This window comes from Hesperophylax consimilis, chromosome 7 (assembly GCF_061612785.1).
Source record: "Hesperophylax consimilis isolate HC1 chromosome 7, BYU_Hcon_1.0, whole genome shotgun sequence".
NCBI lineage: Eukaryota > Metazoa > Arthropoda > Insecta > Trichoptera > Limnephilidae > Hesperophylax > Hesperophylax consimilis.
Window position 1 is genome coordinate 9,146,771 of NC_142842.1, and position 26,853 is coordinate 9,173,623.

The 26,853-nt window shown below is 35.5% G+C and overlaps 2 protein-coding genes across 3 annotated transcripts; one reads left to right on the forward strand and one right to left on the reverse strand.

Moving 5' to 3' along the window:
• LOC149422265 (armadillo repeat-containing protein 8-like) lies at positions 1-26,276 on the reverse strand. Of its 2 annotated transcripts, none has more exons than XM_089633188.1 (14): positions 26,103-26,276; positions 25,803-26,016; positions 21,006-21,224; positions 19,070-19,310; positions 14,193-14,327; positions 12,227-12,329; positions 9,973-10,188; positions 9,047-9,118; positions 8,485-8,620; positions 6,262-6,353; positions 5,944-6,123; positions 3,373-3,519; positions 2,706-2,872; positions 1-2,281 (listed from the first exon to the last, which is right to left on the reverse strand). In XM_089633188.1, exons 1-14 carry the CDS (start codon positions 26,136-26,138, stop codon positions 2,242-2,244), a joined length of 1,998 nt encoding a protein of 665 aa, XP_089489314.1. In that variant the 5' UTR covers positions 26,139-26,276; the 3' UTR covers positions 1-2,241. The 2 variants fall into 2 exon arrangements, with proteins under 2 accessions (XP_089489314.1, XP_089489313.1); XM_089633187.1 differs by having other exon boundaries at positions 9,964-10,188.
• On the forward strand, positions 15,937-17,086 carry LOC149422266 (uncharacterized). The gene has a single exon (XM_089633515.1). It carries the CDS (start codon positions 16,475-16,477, stop codon positions 17,084-17,086), a length of 612 nt encoding a protein of 203 aa, XP_089489641.1. The 5' UTR covers positions 15,937-16,474.
• Positions 26,277-26,853: the final 577 nt, after the last annotated feature.

The window sequence follows — 26,853 nt, forward strand, 5'->3', positions numbered from 1 at the left end:
TGAAGGTAACCATCATTTTTATTAGTATTATTCAGTATGAATTGAATTTCAAATTGATTGTATGTGATTCAATGGGTGCTTCTTTTTTAGTGTTAGTATTATAATAAAAAATCTATTCTGAATGCATGCATATATTTTTAACCCCTCAAGCTAATTTTTTCACTTTTGAGAACAGTTCATATTACAGTCTCATAGAAATTGTTGTTTCTTGCTTACTCTCATGGTGAGAAAGATGATCTAAACAGTGTTAGAAAGAGAAAACACCATGTTTTATAGTAAAATCTAGATGTTTACCACAGAATAATTAAAATGTACAGCTCTATGAAACCAGAGGTTTTGGCATCGTAAAGTTTTTATCTGAAATGATGAAAAAGTGAGGTAACAATAATGTATATAATACAATTTGCCTAACAAATATGTGTTTTCGCCATCAGTAATTTTAGTTCAGTGTTCAAACGTAAGATGAGCCATTTTTAAAACTTGCGTAGAAAATTTTTATATTTTTAATTATATATATTTCTAACAATAAAATTTGAAAGTGTGTTTCATCACCTTTTAAAATCAGTTTTTAGTTTGAGGATTCATTCAGAAATTTTCCATTTATTTGGATTTTATTGCAAAGCGGAAATAATCCGATCTTTTAACAGAATATGCCAGAAGCTTGAGGGGTTAAAATTGAATATGCAACAATTCTTTATTAAAAAGTTCACTGCCAACTCTTATCAGTTTGAATGTTTTGAGAAACTCCTCACCCTTCAAATGGTGTTGTATGTCAATTTAACTTTTCATTGCTCAGTGTTCCGGCAACATTAGTGACGTGTTGTTTTACGCTAGCCTTGTGCTTGAATGAAACAAACACAAGAAAATTGAAATAATATTTTGGACTTATTTTATAATTAAAAACAACCAAAATAATAATAAAAAACATTGAAGTTTTTCAAGCCTTCACTGTTCAAAGCCGGCAGTGAACCTGTTAAATGATATACTCTTATGTATTAAATAAGCTTTGAAGCATGTCTTTGATTAATTTATTATTTAAGTTATCAAGTGCATCAATAAAAAGAAGAACTAATGGTAAATTGTAAAATAAAGCAATTATTACTGAATTTAAGTTAGATTTATCAGATTATTTCATACAAACAATTCGGTGAAGTAATCTAAGTTAGATTTATCAGATTATTTCATACTAACGATTGGCTGAAGTGGGTGATGAGAGAGTGTTAGGCCATTTCAAATTATTGTTTTTTAGATCCATACTTTATACATACACTTTATGTAAATTCTCTTTCTCTACTCTATTAAGTAAATGTGATTTAAATATGCATTATATTGTTTATTTGTCTATACAGGAAGGGAAGCATGATTATCTATTTTATTTTAGATTTTTTTGGTGTGACATATTTAACTTATTAGTAAGTGACTATTAAATAACATGTATATAAAATTCATCAAACAAGTTCATGTTAACCAATCACAGCTTTGATATTATTTAAGTAAAATAAAAACACATTTTGTGAAAAAATAAATACATAATATTACATTTAATGTAATTTTAACATCAGCAGTGGGACTGATTCTGAAGAATGCTGGCAATCCAACCCAAGAAATGGAAGCTTGGATAGAAGATAATATGCGATTTTATATTACGACTATTTACAGAGTAACAATAGATATTATTTCACAAAATATACATGATTATAAGAGAGCAAATGAGTTCAACTTAACAAAATAAAGAACTTTGTTGCCAACTTAATTAAATAATAATATTAAGTGTCACTGGGTGATCGTGGTACATTCATAAAGATTTGATTCTGTTATTAATATAGCCTCAAATTCTTAATGGTGTGAGTATTATAATAGTGTGTATTACTTTTAACACAAGAATTATTTTGTCATTGATAGTTATAACTAGACTTTACTGTGATGTGATTTTTGAAAAATAATTAGTAGGTACTTTAAAATGCTAGAAATATTAAGCTTATTATAGAGCATCTTTTTATATGTATAATGATTTACAGCAGGATTGTATTCTTTCTTACAGTAATTTACAAATAGCATTTGTATATTTATCTACAGAAATATTTTGGCTAATACATATACAAATAATAAGAGTAGGTATGTATAATATGTGAAATTCATAATGTACTAAGTCAGTCCAACATCAAGAGGATGCCTTTAACGATTATTTATATACATGTGACGTGACAGAAAAACCCTTTGTGATAATAATTCCAAGATCCTTCACTCGTGATCGGTGAATTGTGACAGCGCCGTTTTTACTCTGCAAAAAAACAAAATACAGTTATTTAGATATAGGTGCTTAATATTATAGCGACTATCATAAGCCATAAAAGTAAGGAGACACTTGGCTCATGTAGGCAATGCATTAAGACATCTGGACAACTTGCAATCTATACATTTTCTATGAAAATAGATGCTTTAGAAACACATTTGTCACACGCAATGCAATCCTACATTACTCATCAGTAGCGGCCAGTTAATAATTGATGCCGAGCGCCGAAAAACCAACAAAACTTCTGACATGGCTAATCACAGTACGAAACTCGGTTCGGTTATAACATTGGGTACGTGGGCTCAATGTGTCCTTACCTTAAAACTCATTCAAAATCAAATGCATAGACAATTACGGAACATAGATAGATAACACTGCAATTGGTTTTTATTTATAGTAATGTGGTACCTACTTGTCTAGAAGCGCGCTGTCCGCTGTGGAGACAAGCTGGCGCAGCAGGGATAAGGCTCCAAGGTCAGCGAGACGGGCCTGGCGCTCCGCGGCCCCCGCCTCCCCTCTCCACACAAGGTTGCCTAGGGCAAACAGTGCCGCTTCCTGGAGTTTGGACTCAGGGTGCACCTGGAAACAATAAGTTTTTAAGAATTTTAAAAGTGAAACTCTCTTCTCGAAAACAACTCCACAAGTGGTATCCACCACAAGATTTGAGAATGCATAAGAAAAATTATCATGGCCAATCAAGAGTGATGTCATAAGACTAAATACTGAATGTTATCCAAGATTCAAAAACTTTCCATACTTCTATACAGCGCAATAAATATAACGTACCCCAAAATGATGACCCGTATCCTGTATCCCAAGAACTGAAAAATAATGTGCAGTCAACAAAAAGCTGCCAATAAAAATAAGATATTCCCATGACCCAAGGTCTTGAAACCAACAAAAATCCCCTATTCCCGGATTAGGACAAGTGAAGCACCGGGATTACGATGCCGACAAAGGTCTGGGATTCCTGGGATCCCGGTTCTCGAATTGCCGGGATTGAAAGTTCCTATACCAACTTTGTAGGTACCTAATCTAAAATAAATCATAGGTATAAAAGTTATTTTTTATTTACTCACCAAATAATCTACTAGTTTTCTTAATACGTCTTCATTCGCCATGATGTGATCTTTCGCTCTTTCTCCATCTCCGATATTGCCTAGTATACAGAGGGCTTGTTCCTTCACTTCTGCAGGATAGTTTCCTTCCAAAACAACTATAACAGCCTGAAAACCAAGATTATGTGTATCAAAATAAAAACTTGCACATTTATTTATTTACTACACTTTACACAGATCAAATTACGGAAAATTCAATATGTATAACTTCTGCATCTTGAAATTGATCTCCATTGCACTCACCGCCTTTCATTCATAGTCAAAACATACACGCCTCGCCCCGCAGTAGGGGGGATGAACTCAAATGTCCATCACTCCTGGACATACTGATCCCCAGGTTCCTACTCACTCCTCAAACCTTTTTCCTTCCCAGTTATCCTTTACTTAAAAAAACCCTCCACACAGCATCCCCTAAGATTACGTAGGGAAAAAGGCCTATGTCATTTGGGCATTTTGGCCAATGTTTGTACATTGCGTTTTTGTCATGTCCCACGATTTTGATTGGTTTTTTCATGGAAAGTTATAATTTTTAACATGCAAATTAATTAATTTAGTCGGTTAAGTACAACTGTTGAACTTGTATATATTTTTAATTAATTATTTAGATTAAAAGATATTGTATTTTTACCGGTAACCTGACAAATCAACACAATGCCAATTCAAAACACCTTTAAAAGTTATACAGTAGAACTCCTTTAATTCAAACCCCGATAATTCGAAAAGACGCGTAATTCGAAATACTCGACAAAAAATTTTTTTTCATGCAAAATGGTTTTTTAATTCGAAATTCGTTAATTCGTAATTCGAAATTTATTTTTGTCCGCACACGAAAATTGGTTCGTGTAATTCGAAAAACTTCGATATTTTGCGAAAATAAATCATAAAATTTCGTAAATCTGAAACTTGTGAAAAGTGATGAAACCAAAACTAGGGTGAATTGCCTAATACAAAAAAAAAAAATATAGTTTACATAGGTTAGATTTTTTTCATTGCTTTTAATAATTTTATATCACTTTTTAAAGGTGTGTTGAATTTTCATTGTGTTGAGTTATGATGGAACCGTTTTACCATGTCCCATTTCTACATTTAATGAAACAAATTCTGCTTTCGTAATTCATTTTAGGTGTTCAAGATTCATTTTGTGGTGCCTTTAGAGGAACGGCTGTGCGGCCTTCTTCATGCAAAACTTTAATTTGGATTCGAGGCCAAAATACATGACCAAACTCAATAAATTATATTTTTAATCAAAAGGTAGAGCAAATATCTAGTATGGATATGTGCTGCTTTATGCAATTGTGTTTTAAATTATAAAGTATAGGCCATAAATTAATTCAATTTTTCACCATTTTAGAAGCAACCTTGACATTTTTTTGTGAGTTAATGATAATTATTAAAAAAAAAAACTAGATGTACCATGCTACGCGTTTTGTTGCTGTGTCTCAGTCTATCTGTGCAGATAGAGAAACAATAGCGCGTGTTGCTTTTACATCTTCAGATGGCACTGTTTTTCAAAAAAAGTCATTTTTTTACCTGTCCCAGGTGACATCTATATAATATAGGTATATACAAAACACACGAGTATTCGAATGCTGTGTCAAAACAATCGGTAAAGAACTTTTGGAGATTTAACATTTTGAACAAACAAACATTTACATTTTTATTTATATAGATAATCTTTCCCACCTTACTATGCAAATACAATAAAATATAAATTAAAAAATAAAACATGGTAAAAAAGGTGTTTTTTTTAGTTCGAATTTAAAATTCTTTATGACAAATTGGTGTTTGAACGTAAATAGGTTGTTTTAAAATTAAAATAATGTTTTTTGTAATTTGTTTTATTTTACATTTCATTATATTTGCGTAGTCAAACTTACCTCTAAAATTGTGAAAAATCGATTTCTTTAATGGCCTATATTTTATAATTTGAAACACAAATAAATAAAGTAGTATCTGTACTAGATTTTTGCTACACCCTTTTAATAAAAAAAATAATGATTCAGTTTGGTTGGATAGAATCCGTTTCAATTTGTTTTTTTAATGGCCTTTTTACATAAAAATAAATGTAAAATTATAAAAAAAGTATTTTACTATTGTACAAGTTTTTATTTATTATCTTTTGTAGATAACTGAACTGCCCCAGCTGCAATCTTATGTAATTTTGAATAGATGAATTGAAGATGTTCACTGAAGAATTCACTTGATTACCCTCCAGGAGTACATGGTAGTCAGTCCCAGGATTTTGAACTTAAAACAAAAACCGAACTTCTCATCTGGTATTGGTGGAAAAATAAAATGTTAAAGTAAAGAAACGGAAAGCATAAAAAATGACAAAAACGTGTACAAACTTTGGCGAAAATGCCCATTTACCCATTGTAACCTATCTGTCTGTTACAAGCATCGTTTACGAGAAAGGGTGAGAGTTTAGAAAAGAGTTATTAGTGATATACCTTTACATTACAAATTGTTTTTACAAAATCCAAGTGAGTCAGCCTATAATAAGTGTGTGTAACATGTTGTGACACAACTTACCTGCATAACTTGCGAAGAATAATCATTCATGATGGTGTCGATGTGTGCACGGGAGCTCAGAAGATTCCGCAAGAGGCCTAGAGTTTTCATTATGATACGGGTGTCAGAGTCTCCGAGTAGTCTAAACATTTGTTCTGTTCCGAGGCATGATAGTATCCGACTTTTCACCCTTTGCTCCGCCTACAATATTAAATATAATTTATAGAAAACAAAGGAATAGTGTTGCAAGAAAGACAATGTGAAAATACGTTGATTAATTTCTGCTCCATAGATGGAGCCACAAAACTCCTACATAATTAAAAATTATGAGGCACTTACTTGAAAAGCCATGTTCATTAGGGCCCAAATACCATTTAACCTAAGAGCTGGTTCCGACCTTCTTGTCAAACCGCACAACATTTCAACAGCACCTAACCAAAATGAGATAAAATAAATTAAAAACAAAGTAATGGCACCGTTAGTATGCAAATGTAGAATAAAGGTATAATATTATTGAAGTGTGAATTACTAACACAACATTTTAATATACGCATTTGCAATGGTTAAAAGTAAACCCATAATTAAGATAAATAACTACATAACTTTTACTTTCTAATAAATTAATGTTGCATCAATGCATTTGCATTTTTTTTAGCAAAGCAACTGCTGTGCTAAATGTTGCAAGTGTGTAACATAATTTTATGATAATAACAAGGAAGCCAGTAATTAAAACTGATACATAGTAATGACACATAGTTGATGCTTGAATCATTTTATTTATTTGAAAAACTTTTGATGTCCCTAGAATTTTTTTTCAATACATTAGGAGGCGTAATTTAGTTAACCCCTCAGGCCTCTGGCATATTCTGTCAGAAGGTCAGAGTATTTAAACTTTGCAATAAAATCAAAATATATGGAATAATTCAAAACGTATCCGAACCAAAACTATTTTCGAAAGGTGATGAAATACGCTTATTTATTATTATTAGAAATAAACATAAATTTTTTTAAATATCCTAATTATGAATGCAAAGATAAAAAAGTTTAAAAAATGCTACACGTACATTTTTTCATCTAAACTTTGAACTAAAATTATTGGTAACGAAAAAACACACATTTTATTAGACAAATGTATTATAAACATTATTGTTAAATAATTTCATATAAAAATAATTAGTAAAAAATCCACAAGGTTTCATAAATTTTTCTCAAAATGCAGTCGGAACCTCATGGAGGTAGGTCTACATTTTAATTCTTCTGTAATTAACTTCTAGATTTTAATATAAATCAGGGACTTTCTCCTTCGAACACCGTATAGATTACACTCTAACCAAGATAGTAGAGGAGACGATTTGAAACTGAGACCATATGAACTGTTCCCAAAAGTAAATAAATTAGCCTAAGGGGTTAACATACAACACTTTGTTAATTAAAAAATAATTATATACAAATTAGATACAAATTACGTCGAAATTAAACACAAAAATCCCCTTTCAAAATGTAAAAATGGCTACCGCCTGAATGAGCAGCTAAAATCCAATGAAAAAAACACGCAAAGCCGGTAATGCCAGCAATTGTAAAATGAAAACCATCATTTTTTTATTTATTCAGGGAGGAAAAAAATTGAAATCTATGTACATATTTTCAAATATATGTACAGTGGTGACCGGATAAATCATCAAAATGATAATTCATCACATTTTTAAAAAGTTATATGAAGTCATGGAAAGTGATGAAACAAAAACTTTATTAACCACTCAGAACATTAGAACGTCAAAAGACGTAAATATAATAATAGCGGTCAAGACATTAGAACATCTTTTCACGTAAACGTGCGAGATTTTACAAAAATTGATTTATTTCCATCACTAGTATACGGATTGCCATGATAAAACAGAGTATCGATTATGAATAACGCTACGCGTCTGTATTCAACAATATCTATGGAACGTAGAGGTGCATTATCTAAGCCGATTGAAACTGTCAAGATGTTCGTTAATAATTTATTGCGTTTCTAAATAATTTATTAAAAATATTTTAGTTTGGACGGTTAATATTTTGAGGTGACTAATAGTTTTTAAATATATTTCTTCAATATATAAAGTGTTATTCCTTTATGCTACTCAGAAAAAAGTACATTTTTCAAGGCTTTGAAATAATGGTAAGCGATTTTTACATATTTTTGATGTTTTCATAAAATGTATATTTAGAAACGCAAATATTTATGTATAACAACACAATGCGATAGTGGATTTCATAATCTTTCCAAAACATTTTTTAGAATGAGGCTATGTTTCCCAAAATGTGAGTTATGAAGATTTTAGTAAAACTCGTAAATAACACAAAAATTATCACGTTCTGACAGTTCTCAAAGGGACACATAATAAATAAAATTCTATGTCTGAGAGGTTAACTGGGTTAAGTAGGTTAGGTTTAATTTTTTTTTTTTTCATCGATCTAATGACTTTATACCACTTTTTAAAGGTGTGTTGAATTGTCACTATGTTGAGTTATCATGGAACCACGGACAGTACGAAAGGATTAATAATAAAATCAACATACCTTGATCAAGCATTGGTTCTTTAGCAGGAGAAAATTCTAATAAGAGATTACACAATGTGGATGAACCAACAGTTAATAATTCCGCTCCCGGGGATCCGTTCAATAAAGACATCAACGGTCTCCAAACAGAATGATCCTGAAAACAATGTGGTTATATTCATTTACTAACATCTTATCAATGAATTAATTTTCTTTACATAGAAAATATACATTTAAAGTGTCCCGGACGCTGTCAATGATACACATTGATGCAACCATCTGATCGTTTACTGAGGCAACGAAGAGATTTAAAATTTTATTGACAATTTATGTTGACCATCTCCGAGGCGCTTAAGATTCATCACTGTCCTATGGATTGACTGAACATGGAAATCTTTTAGGCCTAGTCTAGAAGAACCCCATTTATTTACATCAGGCCAGGTCAAGTTTTTATTTTTATGCCTGACAAGAAGTAGTTTCATTTGAACGATTTCATGTGGTGACTTTAAAAAACTTTATTGCGAGAAAAAATAATGACAGAAGTTTTATAGGTTTACGAGAATAGTTAAGTAATGTTACCTACCTGAAATGTTGTTCTTAATTGTTGTACAGATCTAGACAAGGAATGCAAACACCTAACTGCGGCCAATCTAACCTAAAAGAAGAAACTCACAATCATCAATCAACTTTAATAAAATTCAACGACAAACGATGAATTCAATTATGAAAAAAACACAATGGTCATAAATGTAAAGCTAGTCACAGACGAGAGATATAAACTCATAATTTATGTGGTAAAGGCCAAGCTCACATAATTATGAGGTTATATCTCTTGTGTGCTACTGGCTTAATGATGAAAAATCACAAGGACTTGTAACCCTTCGGCTCTTTTTGTTGAATCCAAATCATAAACGAATTGGGAACTCTTGTTTTAGTTTTATGGATCCCTTCATCACCAGGCAAATACGGAGAAAGTAAAAAAAAAGGCCATAGCCGATCTTCTCACACTTAACATAAAGACAATTCACTAACAAGTACAATACTGATTGAAATCTCAGTAAAACATTAGCATTGTATGTTCCTAACAAGCAAGACGGAAAAATAAATTTATTAGTATTATATAAGTTTGTTAATCGAATTGGTTGATTTCATAGATAACAGAAACAAGGGAGATGGGTCGTGAACCATTATTAGTATGAAATCAGACACAAATGTGTCGCCAACATCGTTCACTCATATTACTGCAGATTGTATCTGCGCACAGCGATGCACAGCTTCCTGCCTCTGTTTCTACCTATTGAATAAATTTCATTGGCCCCGCTGCTTTGATAGTGCTTGCAGTTTGGCCATAGCTCGGTGACAGTCGGCATGCTTCCGTGCCATATCTCCATTGGTTTCTATTATCTATGGTTAAAATATGAAATATATGTGAGGATTTGATTGAATGTTGAAATTTAAATAGGGATAAAAAAATAAAATAATAATATGGATCATCATTACATTACTTGCCTCTGGCTCGGGGTTGGCCATCCCAGCCACAACTTGCACCATCAAACCGTCAATTTCAATAATCCTTTTCCTAATATCCTCGTCGTTGGCACCCAACGAGGCAAAGCACTTGAAGGCCCCCTGCTTTGAGGCTGCCGATTCACAGGACACTAATTCTGCTAAGGCTGTTATTAGATGGTTTGATATCGCTGCTAGCCTTTGTAATGATGTGTCAACCTGGAAAATTATATTATTATGGTAATTGTACAATGTTATATGCAGAGTGTTATAAACATTAGAATCCTCTTAATCTTTACAATGCTGGCCTTATCAATGCAATCTACCTTATCATGCGGCACGTTTTGTCCAAATGTATGTTATGTGTTGAAATTTATGCGACATTTGCTTACGGGGATGGCCACCGACGGATCATATATGTGACAGCCGTATAGAAAAGGTTAAACTCTTCAATCGAAGGAGATTTGGTTTAAGATTTTCGTAGTCAATAGGATTATGTTGTTTGACTTCGGAGATTGCTTCTCTTAAGTAAAAGCTCTTCAAGTCTTCAAACAATCTTCCATTTTATGATTTAAACGGTGTTAGAAAGAGAAAATACCACGCTTTATATTCAAATCTAGGAGTTAACTACAGTAGAAATTAAATATGCACCTTTATGAAACCAAAGGTTCTGACCGCAATTTGAAAAAAACTTATAGGACTTAGTGAATTTTTTATATGAAACAACAAAATAGTGACGTGATATTAACGTTTATAATACATATTGTCTAATAAAATAAGTGTTTTTTTTGTATATATTTTTTCTTAGTAATTTTAGTAGCAAAAATGTGAAGTGAACCATTTTCATTTTTTTTATTTTGTACATTCAAGAAAATCTACGTCTCTCGTGTCTAGGATGAACGAAGTATGTATGAAGAATGAATTAATGATGATAGGGAATTCTCTTCACACCAAAAAATCACTTATTATTAATTATTCACATGTAGAAACACTTCAGACACAAGAATACATAGTTTTTATAATTTTCAAAAATCATTTATTAAAGTTATAATGACTTTAAAAACAGGCGCGAACGAAATATTTCAATGCAGCTAAAAACGCCCGGTGATTGATCAAGCGTTCAAGGGCGAACGATGACGTCACTGTTGACCGGCCTGAGTAGATCCTGCCTACCGATGGCGTCGGCGGCGGCAAAGGTGTGACGTAGCACTTGTGACGTAGCGGTCAAAATGGCGCATGACCGTTTTCAGAGCCGAAATAGCACGCAATTTTTAAAACAACTACAAAAAATTGAAAATGCATTTAAAAAAAAAGAAAAAAAAGAGGCACATAATAAAATAATTATCTTCATTGAAATAAATTATTTACAAAATGCACGAGAATTCCCTATTGTAAGTAAGTGTAAAGTCTCAAAAGAGAGAGTTTTCAAAACAGTGTGCAAATTAGTTGTGAATGATGAATACTTGGAGCAGGTGGATGAGTTTGTATATTTGGGAAATATATTTACGAGAGATGGGAAGGCTGACAGAGATATTGAAAGAAGGGTAAATGCAGGTAACTCCATTAATGAAGGGCTGAACGCAATTGGCTCAAACAAAAAATTGTCCAATGAAGTGAAGCTAGCAGTCCACAATGGAGTGCTGGTACCTACCCTAATGTATGTGAGGCATGGAGCTGGCAGAGAAAGGATTAAAGTAAACTGAATGCTGTAGAAATGATATCCCTGAGGCGTGTGTTAAAACCATGAATGATCGCTTGAGAAATGAGTAAGATTAAGAAAGGGACGCTTATATGGTTTGGGCATGTAGAGCGAATGAGCGAAGAAAGGAGTGTAAAGAGAATATATGACGCATAGGTAGCAGAAGTCGGGGACGCCCGAGGAAGACATGGCACAATCAAGTGAATCTGACGATGTATGAATGAGAATGAGGCAAGGAGTGTGTGCCAAGACTGAGTTGTTTGGCGGTCTGTCTTCTGTGCCTACCCCTGCAGGAAACGGCGTGATGGTTGGTTAGTTAGCATTCAAAATATTAACATTTAAAAAAATATGTTTATTTCTAACAATAAAATTTGAAAGCGTATTTCATCACATATTTAAAACAGTTTACGGATGCGTCCATAAATATTCCATTTATTTGGATTTTATTGCAAATCGGAAATACTCCGACCTTCTGACAAAACAGGCCCGAGGTCTGAGGAGTTTAGAAATAAATATACAATTTCTGCATGAATGGAGTAAAACAAAGTAAAACCATACCTCGGCTAAATAAGCTAATGTTTCTGCGGCCGTTGCTCTAATTTCATCCGGCATATCTTTAGTACACAGTCGAGCTAAGCAGGGTAACGCCCCAAACACAACTCTGCAAATAAAAATATATATTCATTACAAAATTGTTCAATTTCGTGCATTTTTAGATACATTTGGAAAGAATTATTATATAAATATAAAAAGTGGGTCTACATATCAACTGCACTAGTAGTAACAGAGCTTGCCTTTTAAAGGCAGCTTCATTGATACTACATATATGTCGATATGTTTATGTTCAATAGCAAGATTGCTCTCCCCACAGGCATGACTATTGGCAAGTTAGTCCTGCAGTCTGGGAGACAGAACAGTCTTTGCTGTCGGTGATGGAGATAACCACCGGGAACATAGAAATGAATGTTCTCCATGATAGTCGAATTTTCTAATCATCCATGAATAGGTCTGAAGAAATGCTTGGCAATGTGTACATCCCATCTGACCCGTAGATGGTTCATTCCGAGCATACCCAAAAGAAATTCGGTAGGATAGGGCCACGGGTAGTTAACAACGGAATCAGTATCAGAGAATCTGAAAAGCTACCGGCCCATCTCGCTTTTAAGTACCACGTACATGTACTCCTAGAGAACAATTCTGGAGAATGTGGTTCCACAAAAACAAGTTTCAGTCCGCAACTGCTGCGACTAGGTGTCGGCACTGACAAGACATATTGAATCTGGTTTCCAGAAAAGGCTTAAGACTGCGGCAGTGTTCATTGACACGTTGTGGCATAAAGGCCTCCTTGTTAAATTCTACAACACAATAGAGGATGGCAACACATTGCAACTTATTAAGAAACTGCTAACTGGTCGCACATTCAGGGTATAAGGGAAAAAAAGCAAAAAAAAATACCTCGCCTCACACTGAGGGCAGAAAATTTGTCTACACAGATGACATTGCCATCACAGCCCAATCCAAAACCCTTAAAGTAGCAGAAGAGACTCTTAATTCTGACCTTAAGGCTATGGAAGAATATTTCCTTAATTGGCGACTAAAGCCAAATGAGTCGAAAACAGTTGCGACAGCTTTCCATCTTAGAAACCTCACAGGAGATAACCAAAATCTGTATTTAGTTTAATGGAAAAAAAATTATCATGACCCCCACCCTCGCTACCTGGGAGTTACTTTGAACTACCGGCAACACACGCAAACAGTTATCAAAAAAACCAGGACAAAGCTCAACTTAGTCAATAAGATAGCTGGAACTAGCTGGGGATGCAACGCCAACACCCTAAGAACAGCATCCTTTGCCCTGGTTTTCTCAACAGATGAATGCTGTGCTCCAGTATGGGCTAGAGGAGCCCACACTTCCATGCTCAACTAAATGCCACAATGCGAACCATCAGCGGGACTACACCTCTCCCTTGGCTCCCCATATTTGCAAATATAACCCCACCAAATATCAGGAGAGAGATTGCAACACATATATAAAATAAATTTTCACACCAATGTCGTCTCTCCTGCATGCCACTTGAAGTCCTGAAAACCATTCTGGGTGGAAGGAGAGAGGCTCCTCCGAATTCCTCTCACTCCAGAAGATAGATGGAAACTTAGTGGCGATCGGCCGGGGTGAGAAATGCCCATCTCGTGCACGACCCCACTAAGCCTGGATTCTCACTGCCTCGTAAACTCTGGCCCGCCATCAATAGGAAAAAGTACTACCACAGCCGCTGTTCCCATATGCACAGATCCAGATGCACAGGTGGGGCCTTAAAGAGTCAGCGATGTGTGAATGCGGTGCGGTGCGACCACCGAACATGCGGTCAGTGAAAGCCCGCTGCATTCATTTCCACAGCGTGACACCTGAGGCCCTAGACTGACCCACTAACCAAGATGTTCCCCTCTGACCAGGGGGGAAAGAAGAAGACTATCAGGGATGACAGACCAAATAAAATTGGTAATAAATAAATAAATAATTTACCTGGTATCATCAGGTGGCAATGCCCCCGCTCTGTGTATAAATGTAATACATCTAGAGGCACCCATGGCAACAGCCAGGGGTTTATCTCTCGATAGTAGGACGGCCAATAGCTCTGGAATTGTCTTATCACCGTACCTATTAACATTATTGAAAACAAATATCAATGAAATGATAATCATATCTACTAAATGCAAATTACATCAGAAGGCATTCTGTAGAATATACATACAATTGTTTACAAATTGATGTTCATAATTTACTGATTACTCATAAAAATATTGCGTTCTTTTAAAGCATTTTTATGGACAGATTTTTAGTTATGACAGGGTAAATATGGTTTTACATTATGACTGTAGGCTATTTTTATTATATAGTCAAGCTGGCTGGAGATTACCCCATCAGAACAGGGAGTTTTTTTCAATGTTCAAAAAATATATAATTTCATCCATCGAAATCATTTACATCAATACAAAGACGCGGTATATTCATAATAATCGAACAAAAAATATAGCCTGTTCCTGTTTCCAGATTGAAATAACAAAACGAATAAGAAAAGAATAGCCACAATGAATATGTGTGAATGAATGAAATGGCCCCAAATAACATCATTCGTGGCGAAATGGAACGGAACGCATTAGAAAGAGATAGCAATTCAAATCTGTGTACGGGTGAGACAGCTATGTTATTATGAACGCCCCTTGTTTCTATTGCGTTCCTCACGACACCAGTTGCGAGCCCACTGACGGGCGAGCATGTCCGCGGCAAGCGTGACATCACAGGCGAGCGATTTTTATATGGATGTCTGCCGGATAAATCACGTGATGTTAGGCTGATTTTAGTGTCACGCCGACCGCACGCGCACCGTCGGCGCTGATGGTCGAGATATATGAACTTCTAGGAAGCGTTTTTGAATGACGCGTAGCTATCAGCGCGCAAGGTGGTCAGCGCTGATGGCTACGCGGCCATACGCGTCGCGCGTCAGCGCCGCGTAGCTGTCAGCGCTGACCATCGCACGAGCGCCTCTGTTTTCAGTGAACGTTCTAGTGTCGAGCGGAGCAGATGTCATCGCGTGTACAGTCATGGCGAATCGTGAAGTGGATACAGGTCGAGTTATCGATGAGGTTCGCCTGAGGAAGAAATTGTGGGATGCATCCGATCCACTCTACAAACATAAAGATGCAAGAAACAAAGCCTGGGAGGATATTGCCGACACATTGTTCGAAAATATTTCAGGAGAAGAAAAACAACAACTAGGTTTGTTTACTTTCTTATTTTATTATCTGAATGCCTACACTACAGGACGTAACAAAGCCTTTTTAAGTTAAAATATACACGAATCTTGCCAGGGCACGCTTCCAATAGGGCTCACAAAGTACTCAGCAAAATGTTCTCGCAGAGCGTGTCCAGACCTGTTTGTAGGTACAGTTGACAAGTCTACCATACCCTCAATTGTAAGTGTGTCTTCAATACGATAACCATCGCGAATTCTTATAAAGTTGTGCAAAACGCAGCATGCTTTAACTATATTCTTTGTAACATCAAAACTCACATTAATAGGCGTATGAAATACTCTGAACTTGTTTGACATTATACCAAATGTCGATTCTATGTATCGTCTACTGCGACTCAGTCTATAGTTAAATACTTTTTTCTTGTGGGTTATATTGGATCGTGCATATGGTTTCTATTTGATATTCCAAATGCACCATCACCCACAATTATATGTGCAACTGGAGTATTTGTTCCAGGCAGTGGCTTCGGTCCTGGAATATTTAAAGTATTTTGTTCGAGGCTCCTGTATAGTGTACTATTTTGGAATATAGTCGAGTCCGAGTTTTTCCCATATGTTCCAATGTTAACATATGTAAAACAATAATCTGCATCGCACATAGCTAGGAGAACTATGGAGTAAAAATTTTTATAGTTGTAGAATATTGATCCACCACCAGTTGGATTTACGATTCGGATGTGCTTGCCATCAATAGCTCCGATGCAATTTGGAAAGTTGGTCTTTTGCAGAAAACCGTTAGCAATATTTTGCCACATATCAGGTATAATTGTTGGTATGCATTCATCGTGTAGTGTTTCCCATATTACTTTACACACTTCCTTCACGATCTTACTGATTGTTGCGATTCCCATCCTAAATGAGTACTGCAAATCTGTATATGTTCGACCCGTAGCAAGAAATCTGAAAATAAAAAGTTTTTATTATTTCAGGAAAACTGGTCCAACAAAGGTGGAAAACAGCCCGGGATGCGTATTTTCGAACCAAAAACGCAATGAAAAAAACGCCTTCTGGAAGTGCTGCACGAAAATTCAAAAAGTACATATATTATGACGAACTAAGCTTCCTAGCTCCAACAATTGACAATGAAGTTGATGAATCACTAAATGAAACCATGCCCTCTCGTCCCCTTCCCTCACCCTCAGTAAATATAGATAATACGGAATCATTGGATGGTATGGTATCTTCAGAAAATACTCAAGATTCTGATATGTTAATGCAGCAAGTTTTTTCAAACACGCAACAGGGTGAGCAGAATGACCGTGATGTTGATTCAGCATCAACACAAAGACCTTGGCTGGAAAAGAGAAAAAGAAGGGCCCCGAAAACTAATCCAGAAAATTCTCCATTTGAAAGAGAGTTATTAACTTTACTAAGTAATCAAACACCAGATCTTGCCGCTGATGACCTGGCTTTTTTTGCTTCTTTAGGTCCAATTTTAAAAATGTTTGATGTAGGACAAAAGCTAGAGTTTAGATCGAGAGTGTTGCGCGAAGCCATGGATATTCGAAATTGCAACAGATCAAATAGCTCTTACTCCAATGACGAAGGGTTTACACGCGACTCGTATGCATCATCATACAATTATCAGATTATGGATTATTAATCAAATTATGGTGGCCCAGGGTACGAAATCAACGATGCGAATCCAGGTTACTCGGGTTATCAAACAGCTAGAGACACTGATGAATAATAATATTACCTATGTTAAATTACTAATAATAATTTGTTTGTTTTTTTTCTTTCTCCTTACCTTTAATATGAAACATTATAATAATAAACAGTAGTTTAACAATAAATATGTTTTTTCTTACCTATACCAGAGATAATATATAGTTTAATACTATAATGTATGTGTGGTAAAACAATGTATAATCATGTGAGAAATGTGTATATCCGCAAAGAATGTAAGGCTGATGTAAGCATAATGAGTAAGATCAAGAAAGGGACCCTCAGATGGTTTGGGCATGTAGAGCGAATGAGCGAAGAAAGTAGTGTAAGAAGAATATACGACGCAAATGTGAATGGCAGAAGAAGTCGGGGACGCCCGAGGAAGACATGGTACGATCAAGTGAATCAGATACTTGAATCGGGCCATGTCAGAAGTCGGAATAATAGAAGAGAATGTATGAGACGATGTATGAATGTGAGTGAAGCAAAGAGTGTGTGCCAAGACCGAGTTGTTTGGCGGTCCGTCCTCTCTGCCTACCCCTGCGGGGAAACGGCGTGATGGTTAGTTAATTAATAATATTATATCTCTGCCTATACTTTACTATGATTAAACATTATGATAATAAATAAGTTTTTTTCCTACCTTAAAGTCACCATTAGTCGTTCAATCGGTGGTATAGGCACGCGTCGTAAGCTGCAATGGACCAGTTTATCCTGTATCTTTGCCAGTAATTCGTCAAAAGTTCTCGTTGACATTCGAAAGTAATTAAAGAATTTGCTTTCGTCAGCCCTTAAAGTGCCATATAACAAGACAAAGTCTCCAGCAACGGCTCTCTGCTCAATCAATGGATGAACATGGAGTCTTCGTCGTCGCCGGTTTTTATTTTTTTGGGATAGGTAGTACAAAGCAGCAATAACTAATACACTCCGCATTTTGGTCTTCGACTGTACAGTAAGGCGGTCAGTACGACACTGAAACGAGCCACGCTGAGCCTCAGCGCTGACGAACTACGCGCTGAGCTATGAGCGCTGACGGTGAGCGTGACACTAAAATCAGCCTTAGACTGTTCGCCGCGGACAAGCTTGCCCGTCAGTGGGCAGCTTCTATCTACTTCTCGAAGTAGAATACAAAGTACGTACTGTCACTAGGTTGTGATTCTGCGTTCGCTATCTCAAGCTAAATTAATAAAATTTATTTTATTTGATGTTTAACATTTTATTGAAATAATAAGTGAGTACACGCGAATGGAAAGAAACTCCATCAGATTTAGTTTTTACTCGAGAATGATTTGTGCACATCTTAAAAGTACAGGAAGGCATTTTTTTCACAAAAAAGAGCCTAGAGCGACATGTTTGTGGCAGCCATTGATAGCTTGTCTAACGGATGGAATTTTATGCGAAACTAAAAATAACAAGTTTTTCCACTGGACGCAGTTCAGTGAAACCATGTGCGTTGTCTCAGTAACCCATTTTCCCTTTTAATTCATCCAAGATCGAAAACGTAAATTCAAGATAGCAAGATTAATACATTTGCTGGCAACTCGTAATATTGAAATAAAATAATTATTGTTACCACATGCGTAGGTAGGTTGGGTAGTGAGCAATAAAAATTGTATTCAAAAAGTTGATCCCCAAATTGCTAATAAATAAATTTCACTATCAAACAGGTCGAAGATTTACTGGTCTGCCGGCCAGACGTAATCAACACTACACAATAGCAGAAAAACAAGGAAAAAAATTTCAACGGAATTTAATAAATAATAACAAAAAGGCTAACAATAAATTAATAATAATAAAAATTTAGACCTGGTTGTTTGAACTTCTGTCACTTTATTTGACATCATCACAACATCCACAAATTACTGCTAATTTAAAATTAAACAATTAACGCCAATTAAGGGTAAGAAAAACAAATTACCAAGTTTCTACGGCCATCTGCGATACGTGCGCATTCTCAAAGCACATGGCCGCCAGCCAGTCGAGTGTGGGGAGGGTGAGAGAGGAAGGGTCGGCGGGGGGCGGGCGAGCGAGCAACGCGGCGATGGCATCGCAGGCGCCCCCCGCCGCCAGCGCCCCCTGCTCTCCGGGGCCCGCACACCATACCGACAGCAGGCGGGCCACGCACGACTTGCCCACTAGGGTACCGCCCTTGGCCACACCTGGAATTTATATGAAAATTAGATGATATACAAAGAATGGAAGAAAATAACTAAAACAACTAACTTATTTATTTTTTAAAGTGAAACCATATAAGAGTCCCAACTGCTCCCAACCATTTGGAGCCAGTGCGACTACAGCATCCCCAATGGGGGAATGTTGTGAGGCTGAAGGTAGTGGGGAGGGAAAGGAGATGGAGAGGAGGAAGGGGGGAAGTACCTGGCTATTTAGATCTGGTCACCAAACACGGCCAAATCCATTTCATGCAATGTTTCAATTCTGAATGGTGGTCTTACACCAAGGCGATACCTAGAGAATCTTCCACTCTGGAATGTGCCGCAACATACTATATATTATTTTAAATGAGTGATTTGTGAACAACACAAATTAATCATATAAAATTAACTTGTGCACCCTCGATTTTAAAACCGCGACCTCTAGCTTGTTGATCAGGAGCCTTACCTCTCGCCCAGGGATGTACATATCATTTTTTGTTTCGTCATTGTTTTGTTTTATCTGGTTATCAAAAGGAATGATAGTTGGTTTGTCAAATTTATAGCTGTTATCCAGTATCAGCTGTTTGTACGGGTCAGGTTTTCAAATAAATTTATAAATTACGTAACTAATTTAATAATAATTAGTAATTTGAGAGAGCCCTACTAGGTCGATACAAAGTTGTATGACCCATTTTGTAGGAGGGAGGAAACATAGAGGCCAGCAATAACAGATTTAAAATTGCCAAAAGTTAATGTGTGCACCCAAAAGCGATCCATAAAATGTTCAATTTTGTACTATTGAGAATATCCATAGATAATATAGACAAATGGAGATATGGCATGAAAGCATACCAACAGTCGCCGAGCTACGACCAACCTGCAAGAACTATCAAAGCGGTGGTGCCAATAAAAGTAACACATTAAAAAACAAAAGTGAAAAATATTATGTCTTAAAAAACATATATTTATATCTATAGATCATCAAACGCTGATTCTGAATTTATAAGTTTTATTATTTATAAACATACATAAAATTAATAAATCGTCATTAAAAAATGATTAAAACCGTAAGAGACATAAACGCCCTGTGATTGGTCGGCGGGTTCTGACAGATCTTACATCGCTACCTCACAGGTCGGTCGGCTGCGTGCATTAGAATGCAGACAATTTCGTGCAAATTTGCGCTGCGTAGATTCGCACACGGGTGAGCCACAACTGTGGTGGACAAATTATTTCAAAAGAATTCATGTTTTTTGGAAATCTTGTTAATATTTAAATTGGGATTTACTTATTTCATACCGACCCGAGTGGGATTGACCTTACTGTTAACCGACAAAACCATTGCAAACCTTGAAAAATATTTTAACTATAAATAAAATACTGGTAATTTATGTTAGAAGGTGAGCTTTCATACATATATTTTTTTAATTTGACTGTAATTCCTTATTGTATACGTTTTACCCAAGTTCAATTTGAAAGTTCATAACTTCGTCATTTTTGGAGATATCTAAAAACTCATTAAATAAGATGCATTTTCATGTAAAATGTAAGCAATAAGGAAACAACTAGATTTAGAAAAAATTTCCAACTTTGGCGAAATTAGGTCGGGGAATATTCCCGAGGAAATTTTTCATAACTCCATTGTTTCTATTATGTATAGGATTATCTGTTAGTGTACATATAAAAGAAAGAAATCCTCACTGAGCAGATGCGCCAACAGCTGGGGGTCCCTGTGTATGAGGCTGGAGGGGGCTGGTGGGTGCAGGAAGACTGAGCGCAGGGCGCACAGGCAGGCCTCGGACAGGCGCGCAGGCGGGGGTGGTGCGGGGGCGCAAGGCCGCAGCACCTCCACCAGCACGCCCACTACGTTCAGGGACACCAGGGAGCCCACATGTTCCGCGGTGCCTTTGGCCAGGGAACCTGCAAATTAAATTACACTTACTTTTGACACACATACATATACAGGTATATCAGCACACACCCAAAGGATTTTTACCACCGATTCCCGAGCATATTGCTGTCTGATGATATATTTTTTAAATAAAATTAACTGATGAACAATGCTAGATGAAAAGTATTTGTTTTTAATTGAAAAAAGCCTTGGACAGTAAAATTACATCTACATTTTTAACTCCAAATATTTATGCTCAGGAATCGATGGCTAAAATCATGTATGTGCGTGTTGATAAACCCTATATACATGTATGTGAATGTAAATATATACTCTATGGTGATTTGTGAGATCTAACATTCCAGTATTCTGAAAAAAAAAATATATATATATTATTACACACTTAATTTTATCTTTACACGGTGGATAAGTATAAGTTTTACACAGAATACCGTGTAATAAAAGACAGTATGTTATGTACAGGAAAATGGGAGATAGATTCCATTGTATAGTGCATATGTCGCTGTCGAACTTATCATCACTTATCTGTTTTCACATCTTTGGTACAAAATCATTTTCATCCTTGAAATTCTCAATTCGATTCTTTTATTAGAATACTTTTAAAAAATTTTATGTGGTTGCACGCCTCAATAGACAATGTTTTTTCTGAGACAGGAGAATATAGATATTTTGAATATGATAAGAAAATTGAGGAAACAATCAAGATGCTTCATTAGACTAAATACCCTCTACGCCGGCGATGCATAACTGCGACAACATAAAATTCAAAGAAAATGAAGAAACAAAAGAAAAATAATAACGAGCTAAACAGATAATATAAAATATAATATAAAAATCAGATACATATAAAAAAAGCTGTTTTTTTTACTTAACACAATTAATTAAGTACAGATCGCAGCGACCTTAAGGTGATTTTCACAAAAATGGCGCTGTACAAATCATCCAAATATTATTAACCTGTTAACCGGGCGGGACGTATAAATACGTCAAACGTAAACAGTATCTGGTACGGGTAGGACGTATATATACGTCCTTGAAATATATGTTGCGCCCTGCAACGAATGGGACATATCACACGGAAATTGAGTTTTTAATTTATTGTTCTGTATTTATAACCTTTTTTATATTTTTTGTAATCTTTATAATTGTTTGTAAATATTCAATTTTTTTAATTCGATGTTTTCACTTTTTTTGATGCATAAATAAAAAAAATTAAAATATGAAATTACGTTCACCGGGCGTGACGTATTGATACGTCCTAGTGAAGGAGTTCGCGCCCGTTATATACTGCGTAATTCAAAACTGAACTCCCCGGTTAACAGGTTAATATTATCGTTGTTTCACATTACAGCTCTATAATAAGTCGGCATTTTTCTAAAGAAAAATAAACAATGGATATTTATTAAGTTAACGGTACAAGTAACAAATTATTCTCTAATAAATAACTAGCTAAAAATTTCTGATATTTCCCAGTAACATACATTAAATGATACCAAAAGACAGCAATCTCATAAAAAAATTATGATTCACTATGTTTTACGAAATACTTATATTTGTTATCAATAGATAAGTGAAATCTCATGAAAAGTATAAGTTTTGTCAATTAGAATATTAAAAACATAATAAAATCGGTTTTTATTGTTTGCTTGATTTACTAATTAGGCTAAAGGTCACTAAACACCAAAAGCACAATAATCAAATTGATTAATAAATAAAAATTTACTTTAGATAAAAGTTATCATTTCTCTAATGACAAATTAAATGCATTCATTTTATAAAATATAAATGATAAAGCGGCCGCTACACTACTCGCTTCGGCGCTTCGACGAAGTCCTCGACGAAGTTAGCCGAAGTCCGAAGTGCGTGCCCACACACTCGTGCAACTTCGCGAGTAGCTCAGTCTCTCGGAGTCCGTGCACTAGGCAACATGGACGTTCAAGTGGCAAATAAAGGATGAAAGTAGATTAAATGCTGTTGAAATGAGATCCCTGAGGCGTATAATAATAATAATAATAATAATTGGATAATTTGTAAAGCGCCGTTTTTGTGAAAAATCACCTCAAGGGCGTATGTGTGGTAAAACCATGTTTGATCGTGTGAGGAATGTGGAGATCCGCAAAGAGTGCAAGGCTGATGTAAGCGTAATGAGTAAGATTAAGTAAGGGACGCTTAGATGGTTTGGGCATGTAGAGCGAATGAGCGAAGATAGGAGTGTGACGGCCGGCATAGTCCAGTGGTAACGCATTGGACTGCCATTCCGAAGGTCGCGGGTTCGAACCCGGCGTGCGCAAATAAATTTTATTTGATTAATTTGTGTTATTTCACAATTAATTAATTAAAATAATATAGAGTATATTTACGGCACGTTCCAGAGTGGAAGATACTATCAGTATCGCCCTGGTGTAAGACCACCATTCAGAATTGAAACGTTGCTCCAAATGGCTTTAGCCGTGTTTAGTGACTAGATCTGAATAGCCAGGTACTTCCCCACCTTCCTCTTTCCCTTCCCCACTTACCTTCAGCCTCACAACATCCCCCAATTGGGGATGCCATAGTCTCACTGGCTCCAGACGGGAGCAGTTGGGACTCTTGTGAGGTATTCACTATAAAAAAAATATAAAAAAAAGGAGGATATATGATGCAAATGTGAATGGTAGCAGAAGTCGGGGACGCCCGAGGAAGACATGGCACGATCAAGTGAATCAGATACTCGAGTCGGGCCATGTCAAGAGTCAGAATAATAGAAGAGTATGTATGAGACGATGTATGAATGTGAATGAGGCAAGGAGTGTGTGCCAAGACCGAGTTGTTTGGCGGTCCGTCCTCTCTGCCTACCCCTGCGGGGAAACGGCGTGATGGTTAGTTAGTTATCTTTATAGTCCCTTTCCCTATCCCTTTTTTATGTCCCTTTCTTTTCTTTATGGTCCCAAATAACCGCCTCGGATTGGAGTGTTTCTAGAAACAAAAAAATTAGGTCCTGTGACCACAGTGTAGAAGCCATATTTTATTACGTATAGTCACTATGACTCTGCGCACGCACAACCACCAAACACGACGTCTCGAAGCGAACTGAAGTGAACCGAGTAGTGTGGGCAGACACTTCGTGTTCGAACTTCGAGTCCTTTGACTCGGGCGCATTTACCGACAACAATCGGAAGTCGGGCCAAGCGAAGCGAAGATGCCCGAAGCGAAGCGAAGTTCGTGCCCACACTATCGTATTAGGTCAACTTCGATCAACTTCGCGAGTAGTGTAGCTGGGCTTTATGGTTTAGCTCCATAATTCAGTTAAAGCCATTTGCTCTGTTGCCAGATCTCAAGTGAAATGAAGATAGTTAACCCCTCAGGACTCTGGCATGTTGACTGTTATATTTATTAAGGACATTGGAAAATTACTGAGAAAGTCAAAGAATTTGTGTGAATTTTAGCCTTGCAATAAAATCCAAATGAATGGAATATTTCTGAACATATCCGAAAACTAAAAACTGTTTTTGAGATGACTCTTAATTTTTGTTATTAGAAATAAACGCATAATTTTTTAAATATTAAAATTTTGAAATCAACCATAAAAACTTTTAAAAATGGCTGATTTTAAGTTTTTTCATCTAAACTTAAATTACTGATAACGAAAGAAACAAATTACATAAACTAGACAAATATATTATAAATATTAGCCATTAATTGATAATAGTTCGACTAGTCTATAGTAATAATAATAACATATACCATTGTAGAAATGTATCATATTTTCCATAGCCCTTGAGGTGATTTTGCACAAAAATGGCGCTATACTAATCATCGAAATATTATTAATATTACTATGGCCACCTCAAATTTTGGCAATTCATATAAAAAATAATTAATAAAAAAATCACAAAACATCATCATTTTTTTTATCAAACTGCGGTCGGAACCTTTGGTTTCATAGGGGTACACGTGTTAATTCTTCTATGGTTAACTTCTGGATTTTAATATAAAGCGTAGTTTTTTCATATTTCAACATTGTTTAGTTCATATTTCTCACCATGACAGTAAGGGAGATACAACCATTGCTATTAGACCATATGAGCTGTTCCTAAAAGCAAACAAATTATCTCTTCGGGTAATAGCTATTTGTTCGCAAAACCTAACAAGTTAGCCTGAGGGGTTAATGATCAAGCTTGATAATGATTTAGCTAGAATGGAACATTGTTATCACTTCATATTTGAAAAACAAAGGAAAAATTGTATTTCTTAGGATATAATGTGCTGTAATTAATTGACGATTTGCTCCGTTAATTTTGAAAGTGCGAAGCAATTCAATTAAACAGAGAGTTGCTCAACATTATTGTGTCGGAAAACACTAAATAATGTGCACTGTCAAAATGTGTATGCTGTAACGAATAATGTTATGGTGAAAGGTAGGTACCAATTAAAAAAACGACTTTTCTAGGAGGAAAATGTTAACATTTAACGCAATTTTCACATTGCGAAACACAAAATTTTGATATAATTTGATTTGAGTATTTTATGGTTACTAATATAATATAACAATAATGGTACTAGACAATTTAAAAAACTTGATGGGATACAGCAAAATATGTATTTACCTATTGTGACAGCACATTCCAATCGGATGGAAATATCAACAGATTGGTCTGACAGAAGCTGGAGCAGGCGGGGAACTATTCCTTGTTGAATTACCGAACCCTTTTGTCGATTGCTTCCAATCACAGAATTCTTCAGGGACACTAATGCTTGAGAACATGTTTCCAAATCAGACGAGTAAATTTCATCGACGTAAGAGCGGGAATTCTCAATATCCTGCCGGTTAACAAGTATTTAAGGTTATCACCATATATTACAAAAAATAAGCTATGTATTCACAACATTTCGCACAAATAACTTACCATGAAACTTGCAATAGGTTGCATTAGGGATATCATGGGATATTTGATCTAATTACAAATGTATCCTTAATTTTGCGTAATACGCGGAAGGGCTGTCACGAAAGTTTCGAAGATTCAGGATATTTTCCACAATTTGGCAGGAGCATGAAATGTGACGCAGTTGGCACCGTGCGATTTTGCGCGTTTCATTTGAAGCTTAGAATAAACCAATGAGCTAATTCATAAAATGTATACATAAAAATGGGGCTTGATGTTGTTTGTGATTCAATTTTTTTTTTGTTTATAATAATACGTACTTAGAATTAAAACAAAAAAAACAAGGTAAGTATTTATCTAACCGTCGCAATTTTAACAGGCAACGATTATGGAAATTGCACTTTTTTTCAACGTAATTACTACAAGAAACAACTATTTACGTCGGGAGAGATGGTAAAAGATTCATTAAAAATCCATTTTATTCGATCAATGTTCAAAATTTCACTTATAAAACGATCTTGTGATGCCGTTTTGGATTTTTTATTGTGGATTAATGTTTACGAAAGTTTAATTTCAATCTAAATATGCACAAAATCATTTAAATAACCAAAACTAATAACCTGTTTTGTGCTTGTAAATTGTTGTTTCGAAAATATGAGTGATTTCCATAATCTGTGGCTAAAAATGCGGCGGTTAGGTAAATAATATTGAACAAAAACAATAAAGCATTTAAAATGGTCTTTCAATTAAAATCGAAATTAATGTGGGTGCCATA